Source organism: Carlito syrichta, unplaced genomic scaffold (assembly GCF_000164805.1).
Source record: "Carlito syrichta isolate Samal-C Ts95f unplaced genomic scaffold, Tarsius_syrichta-2.0.1 Scaffold305877, whole genome shotgun sequence".
In the NCBI taxonomy this organism is placed as follows: Eukaryota; Metazoa; Chordata; class Mammalia; order Primates; family Tarsiidae; genus Carlito; species Carlito syrichta.
This window is the reverse complement of record NW_007249973.1, coordinates 130,396-138,375: the sequence shown is the minus strand read 5'-3', so window position 1 is coordinate 138,375 and position 7,980 is coordinate 130,396. Positions and strand designations below refer to the sequence as shown.

General features: G+C 45.0%; 2 protein-coding genes across 3 annotated transcripts in view; both read right to left on the bottom strand.

Annotated features, from left to right (window-relative positions):
- The window catches only part of ZNF550 (zinc finger protein 550), a 25,617-nt gene extending 20,768 nt beyond the window's left edge, over positions 1 to 4,849 (bottom strand). Inside the window, exon 1 of the mRNA XM_008062894.1 lies at positions 4,763 to 4,849. The gene's annotated coding sequence lies outside the window, so the exon portion shown is untranslated. The remainder of the gene's footprint in view (positions 1 to 4,762) is intronic.
- Positions 1 to 7,742, bottom strand: part of LOC103265189 (zinc finger protein interacting with ribonucleoprotein K-like) — a 12,921-nt gene extending 5,179 nt beyond the window's left edge. The window contains exons 1-4 of one of the 2 annotated variants that reach the window (XM_021714928.1): positions 7,549 to 7,609; positions 7,135 to 7,295; positions 6,952 to 6,990; positions 4,763 to 4,889 (exon numbers count right to left, since the gene is read on the bottom strand). In XM_021714928.1, coding sequence (XP_021570603.1) covers positions 4,763 to 4,889; positions 6,952 to 6,990; positions 7,135 to 7,188 — 220 coding nt within the window. In that variant the 5' untranslated portion in view covers positions 7,189 to 7,295; positions 7,549 to 7,609. Of the gene's footprint in view, positions 1 to 4,762; positions 4,890 to 6,951; positions 6,991 to 7,134; positions 7,296 to 7,548 lie in introns of both variants that reach the window. The other variant, XM_021714929.1, reaches the window with a different exon arrangement.
- Between the last annotated feature and the right edge of the window lie 238 nt (positions 7,743 to 7,980).

Sequence of the window (7,980 nt, the reverse complement as noted above, 5' to 3'; positions counted from 1 at the left end):
CCTCAGCCTCCCAAAGCGTGGGATTACAGGCTGAGCCACCGAGCCCAGCTGACAGTTGCATTTCTATACACCAGCAACAAGCAGACAGAGTTACCAAATAAAAAGCACAGTTCCATTCATAATACCTTGGCATCTACCTAACCAGCTAAGTGAGAGACTTCTGCAATGAGAGTTACAAAACATTGCTCAAAGAAATCAAGAATGACACAAACAAATGGTAAAACATTCCATGCTCATGTATCAAAAAATCCATATTATCAAGATGCCCATCCTACACAAGGTAATCTACATATTCAATGCAATACCCATCAAATTACCAACATTATTTTTCTCAAACCTGGAAACGACAATTCAGAAATTTATATGGAAATAAAAGAGCATGAAGAGCCAAAAGAATCCTCAGCAAAAGGAACAAAGTGGGAGGTATCACACTTCCAGACTTTAAACTTTACTACAAGGCTATAAGTAATCAAAATAGCCAAGGCCGGGTTCAGTGGCTCAGCCTATAATCCCAGCACTTTGGGAGACCGAGATGAGTGGATTGCCTGAGCCCACGGGTTTGAGACTAGACTGGGCAAGTTGATGAGACCTCGTCTCTATAATAATAATAAAAAAAAAAATTAGCCAGGCATGGTAGCAAGTGCCTATAGTTCCGTATACTTGGAAGACTGAGGCAGAAGGATCGCCAGAGCCCAGTAGGTCGATACTCAGGTGGCTGTGAGTGTGCCACTGCACTCCAGCCTGGGCAACAGAGTGAGACTCCAACTCAAAACAAAACAAAACAAAACAAAAATAGCCTGGTACTGGTATAAGAATAGGTACACAGACAAATGGAACAGGACAGAAATTCCAGAAGCAAAAATTCAATCTCTCAACCAACTCATCTTTAACAAAGCCACCAATAACAACCACCAGGAAAAGGAGACCATATTTAGAAAGTGGAGCTGGGAAAACTGACTGACCATATACAGAAGAATGAAACAGGACCCCTGCCTATCATCGTATACAAAAAATCAACACTAAATTGATCAAAGACCTAAATGTTAAAGCTCAAATTATAAGAATCCTATTAACAGAAGAAAACATAGGAAACACACTTATGCACATTAGAGTAGGCAACCAATTCTTGACCAAATCCCCAAAAGCAAATACCATAAAGGCTAAGATAGATAAGTTGGCCCTCATCAAACTGAAAAGTTTTTGCACAGCAAAAGAAACTATCGAGAAAATGGGGAGACAACCCACTGAATGAGAAAAAAATATTTGCTAATCATATATCGGACAAGGGTCTAATATCTAAGATCTACAAGGAACTCAAATGAGCTGATAGGAAAAAAAGAAACAATCCTGTTAAAAAGTGGGCAAAGAACATAGACAGTTTTCAAAAGAAGATATACAAGCAGTCAATAGATACATGAAAAAAATGCTCAACCTCACTAATCATCAGAGAAATACAAATAAATTTTTAAAAAATAGATGCTGGCATGGGTGCAGAGAAAAGGAAATGCTTCTGCACTGCTGATAGGAGTGCAAGCTAGTTCAACCTCTATGGAAAGCAGCGTGGTGGTTCCTAAAAGAACTAAAAATTGACTTTCCATTTTATCCAGCAATCCCTCTCCTGGGAATATAAATAATTCTACAAAAAAGACACCTGTACTTACATGTTCATAGCTGCACCATTCACAATAGCAAAAACATGGAACCAACCTTACTACCCACTGAAAAGCAGACTGGATAAAGAAAATGTGGTACATATATACAATAGAGTATTATGCAGCCATAAAGAAAAAAAATCATGGATATAGTGGCAAAGAACTGAATACCACAGGTTCTCAACTCATAAGTAGGAGCTAAGCATTAGTTACATTAGCAAAATGGAGGGATTGGCAGTTGCTAAATACTCCCAGGGGAGAGAGGGAGCGTGAAGTGGGGGGCCATGCAACAACACAAAGGGTACCTGGCCCCAAACCAGGAGAAGTGAGGACCAGTTCAAGGCCCAAACTTTACCTGCATGAAGCCTCTTTGTATAGCTAATCCCCACATCTCAAATTAAATTAAATAAAATTAAATAATTTAATTTAATTTTTTTAAAAAAGCAGGGTAGTCTTTTGGAAGTGAGCCCTTAATTTGTGGAGTTTATTATTAACTCCAGGTGGATAAATTCAGAATTAAATAAAAATGAAGAACCAGCAGTTGGTGTCTGGAGGGTTGAAGAACTGGTTATTTGTGTTGTAAAAACACTCCCAGACTACCATAACCATTCTTTCTTATTGGTTAGACACAATGCCACTAATCTTTACATTATACTCTATAACCTTATCAGCTCATGTCCTTCAACAACTTAACTGCCAAACTTAACCTTAACCACAGCATGTTTCTAACATATTTTACAACTCCAGCAAGATATTATCAGAGATACCCCAAAACTTCCAGATAAATTTTTTTGGTTAATGCCATATAAATAGAAACACAGTTAAAGGCTGCCCTGCAAGGACTTCTTATACTTCTGTTTCTCCTGTCTTACTTTCATAATAAGTTTCACATGCTATTTAGGACAATCTATGCCCTACTTCCAAAAATTCTCTACTATCATCACCCCATGATTTCATTAATATGATGTCAAAGCATCAGGGAACTGATGTATTAATTACATCTTCAACTTTGTATTAATAATGTTTTAAATTTTCTTATGTTTTATATTATGATGTTTTGCCATCTTAAAAAAACCTTGTAGCTAGGGAGAGACTATTGCTCCCAGATTTAGCCAGTTCTCAGAAACAGCAAAGGCTTGAACAGGAGCACTCTGGTGATTTGTAAACTAACAAGTCCAGAGCCCAAATTCCATGCTACTTCTTATATGTGGCTCATATACTCCAGGAGCAAATATTTATTTTCCATAATCATCCTGGGCCTAGGTACCAGACAACCAAAGCCAACACCTTAATCCCAAGGTCCGCCAAATTATTTGTGCTAGCCAATCCTACAGTGTTTAATCTACACTGCCTTAACTGCAGAAACCCCCAATAAAAGCTGTGACCTAAATGTTTTCCCCTCACTCCTGCTTCAGCCTCCTGACCACCTGCACTTCCACACGTGTTCCTGCCTGGAATGAACCTTTTCTTATGAAAGTAATAAATTATTCTCTCAATGTCATTAACTTTCCCATGTTGGCACTCAATAATACAAGGCTGGGCACAGTGGCTCAGCCTGTAATCCCAGCATTTTGGGAGGCCGAGGCAAGTGGACTGTCTTAGCCCAGGGGTTCGAGACCAGCTTGGGCAACTTGTTGAGACCTGGTCTCTACAATAAAAATTTAAAAATTAGCTGGGCGTGGTAGCATGCGCCTATAGTTCCAGCTACTTGGAAGGCTAAGGTGGAAGGATCATCTAAAGCCCAGAAGATTGAGGTTGTGGTGGCCATCAATGTGCCACTGCACTCCAGCCTGAGCAATAGAGTGAGACCCCAACTGAAAAAAAAATAAACTCAACAAATTAAAATCCTGTGGGTGTATTTTAAAATATGGAAGGGAAAGTTCTATCAAATATACACAAAGAATGAATCCATAGGCTATGAGGATGAGGGAACTGGAGTTGGGGGTTGATAAAGGAACTGCTTGGCAGTATTGGGCCTCTAAAAATTACAAAACAAGAAGAAGCCTTATCAGATGAAAAGACACAAGGATAGGTTGCAGCAGGGAGGAGAAGCAGGGTCTCCCACTTATTCCTCTGTGAAGTTTTTAGCAAGACCTCATCTGCTGGTGACATATGCATGCTGTGCAGAAAGTTGGTTATGTCCAGGCCCAGGAAAAAATGATTGCAACTGAGTAGCAACTGCTTAGGATTATTTAATAATAATGTGCATATGACACATTAAGTGTGGGTTAGTGTTGTAGAATGCAACAAAGGGGGCTTTAAAGAGGAACAAATGATATGAAAAGATGAAAAAACCAGGGACAGCCAGGAGCTGGAAATCATAGGTGAAATGAAAAGTCAGAAAAGTGTCACATACATGGAAGAAAAGGTAGAATGAGGTGTATCTAGTGGCATTTCCACACAGAGACACAGGACGGGTTCCTGGTATGACTTGAAAACAGTCCAGGTATCATGCCCTGCACCACTTGCCACTCACAGGCCTGGCCTCCTCTGAGGAATCACAGCATATCCATCCTATGAAGCAACCAGGGCTCTCCTCATACCCCTAGTTCTACAACTAAAAGGGACCTGCATGATGTAAGTTCTAAGGAAAGACAGGACAGGTAAGCAGTCAGCACTGACCCAGAGCTGTACACAACAAACCACAGGGAAATATATTAGTATTACAAAATGCCTGAAAGGAGGGTCTGGTAAAATAGTTCATTGGCCACAAAAGTATTTATTATGATAACGCCAAGATTCCCAATACAGGGAGCTATGAGGAAATGTTGGCTAAAAGAAAGTGTCAGAACTGGGGGAAAAATTGTCACGGATTTGGATATAGTCACCTGGCCAAGGAGAGGGCAAGGAAGATGAGATCCATTAGGCTGACTGTAAGACACTGTCACTAGATCCTTCCCTGAATGCTTTGGGATAGCAAGTGCTAGTATTGTTGATGAAGAGGTTTGCTTGGGACAGCACACATAGCTCAGTGCTGTCCCCCATAGTACATATGCTGAGAAAGTGGGGAAGTCAGCAGAGCCCACAAGCCAGATGTGGCAAGGACAGAGCTGCACCGGGGGAAAAAGAGGACAGAGAGCAGGACATTGGGGTGGGTGTGAGGGCCTTACCCAGTGAGGTTATAAGTGCAGAGTTCTCCAACATCACTTCAAGGTACAGGTGCCTCTGAGACTCATCAAGGAGCTCCCACTCCTCCTGGGAGAAGTAAATTGACACATCCTTGAAGGTCACACAGCCCTGTCAGAATGAGGACAGATCATTTATTGTTCAACTTCTCTCCTAGGATTCCAAGTTCATCCACCCACACATCCTTCCCCAGCTCATTCTCCTCCCCATCTTGTCACCTCTGAAGAGATACAAGGCCCCAGTGCCACTGATACTCCCTGTCTCATCATGGTCCCCAAATCAATGTGTCCTCCAACAGCAACAGCAGGCAGGTGGACAGGGAGACATCATCTAAACTCTGGACCTGGCATGTAGGGCTGTAACCTCTCTTGTCAAGCAATTATACCGGGGTTCCCTAAGTTGTGCCTCTCAGACACAACCAAACATGGGCACATGGGCACACCCTTCTCCTTACCTCTTGAATGCCAGTGCCCTTGGGCCACAAGTTCATACTCCACCTACATGGGCACATTTCTCCTTGGAGCACACTGTCTCACAGAGTGTCACTCCCACAGCCATCTCTATCCCTCTGCCCCACACCATAGGTATCTCTCTGGCCTCCCCACATGACTCAGCACAAGGCATCCAGAAAGTTATTGGCAAACGGAGACAGAGTACAGTGATACCCAAACCTCCAATAGTTCCTACTGTCACAGACAGCCCCCATCCTGTTCTGAAAGCCTCCCTTCCTGACTCTATTCCTTGCTTCAACCTTAACTACCAGGAGCTACCCGCAAATCACAGACACCCATGGCCCTCCTTCACTTGTGCTATATTTGATGTCGCCTTACCAGTTGCAGCCTTCCTTTCTCCATCTAACCATCATTCGATGCCCAGCCCCAGAGGCCTTCCCTTCCAGATCCAGTGATCATCCCAGATGACCACTTGTGCCACTGGGATAATCTACTTGACTAGAACTCAGCTTGATTGAAACTCCCCAGATGCACCAATGTCACTGCTAAATCCTGGTGAGTCCAAAGCCTGGTGAATAAGCACTAGTATTGGCTGCAGTGTCATTTGCCTGAGTTATTCCTGTGTTTCTGCAGCTGACTCATGTCCATTCTTCCCATGGAAACCTCGGCTACCTGCCAGGTCATCCACTTTTCCCATTCCCATGGTCACTTCCCTCCCTCAGCTGTGTTTGTGACACCCACCAACTCCACCCAGATTCCCAAGTCATGGACCCCACACTTTCTTTCCTGGGCTGCTAATCACATTACCATCTTGACCAGGATTCCCCCTCCTAATTGTGATCCAAGCTACATCCAAAGGTAAACATTAATCACTACCTTCCAGCTATCTCTATCCTCAATCGCTCCCCAGAATTCCAGATCTAGGTGGCAGCTATCAATTCCATATCTCCATTAACTGCTCTTTGAAACTTCTCACTCTTAAGATGGTCAAAAACAAAGCTCCTGATATCCTCAATGAAAATCAATCCTATTATCAACTTTAACATCCCAATAAATAAGCATCCCTTCCAGCTCCTAAAACCCAACTCCTACATTTCTTTCACCCTCAAAATCTGAAAATCCAGGGCACCCTAACTAAAAACTAACCCAGAATACAACCATATTTTTTACCTCTTTGGCCACCCATTGGTCCAGCCACCATCAACACTCACCTAGACTATCGCAGTAGTTTCTTCTCTGGTCTTCCTATCACGTCATTCAGGCCCACAGTCTGTTCTCATTGTTGCAGTCTCAGGGAGCCTGGTAGGACTGCGGTCAGATCACCTTGTTCTCTGCTCTAAACCTCCCATTGCTCTCTTCACCTCCAGAATAGACACCCAACTTCTCACAATACCATTCCAGGCCTGACTTCTGCCTCTTGCTCTAATGTCTCATGAGAAACAAGGAAACCTGTCATTCCTGAGTTAACTCAGCCTCACCTCCAAGCATTTGCACATCCTGAGACCTATGCCTGGGGTAACCCTTCATCTCATTCCATTGGCTGCCAGCAATAGGAAACACTCTGTATATCCCTAGCCTGGATTTACAGCCCTTGGCTTGGGGTTTCTTCAGGGTCCCCAGGCCCATGGACCAAAAAAGCGGCAGGTGAAGAATCCAAGCATACAATTCCAGACACAGGGATGGGCTGGCATCAGTGAGGCCCTGGACTATCCCCCACTCACCTCTGCACAGTCCATAAGAGCTTCTGTAGCCATGGAGATCTGTGGAAAGAAGGTTGTGAGAGGCAGGTGACCATGGTGGAGGCTCTGCAAGCTCAGATCTCCCAGTAACTCTGGCCACTCCTTGAATTAAATCTTGGGATGACTAAGCTATCTCTAGGCTTCACTCCTCCTGCTGATTCTTACCTGCTGTGGGTTGTTGCACAAGGAGTCAACCTTCCTGTTCCTCAATGTTATCATCTCCTTTCCAGGCTGTTCTAACTCGCAGCGGTTTTTGCAAAACTTTGAAAAGTCTAACTCAGACCATGTGCCTCTTCTGCTCACAACCTTCCATGGCTCCCAGAGTCCTGAGAATGAAGGTAAAACTTCTCACCTTCCTATTCTGGACGTGAACGCTTCCGGCTCCATTGCCCAAACGAGACATGAGATGCCAGTTCCTCTGTCTGTCACACTCTTCCACACCCCATTACGCTGCCTCCCAGAAGTAAGCATCCCTCCCCATGAGCGACTCACTGTCCTGAACACAGAGGCCAGGGCTGCAGGGGCTTCGGGATCGGAGTGGGGTGAGGGCGGGTGAGGCCCAGACCACGCAGCGTTTACCTGAACCGGGTCCCTCTGCGCAGCCGCCGCCATCGGACTCTGCGGGGGTAACCGGCCGGGAGCGGTGAGCGGCAGGGCTGGCGGGCAGGGCCCGGCGGAGCTGACACCAACGTTGTCGGCCCTCAGATCAGCGAGTGTGCAGTGGGGGCGACCCCTCCTCCCGCGCCGTCCTCGCCTCGACACCTCAATCTCAACTCCGCGATCCCAAAGTTCTAGTGGCCAGGACCGACGCAATAGAAGCCAGAATCCTTGCCGCAGCAGCGACACCGGAAGTCCCGCCCCGACTCTGCGGGTCAAACACGGAAACGGCCCTTGACTGAGCGCTCGTTGGCTCATTGTCTTGCCACTTGGCTCGGGGCATTGTGGGTAATGTAGTTTCCACTGCTCCGCCCGCTGCTGCTGAGGGACCTCCTCCTCCCGAGCGCAGAGTCC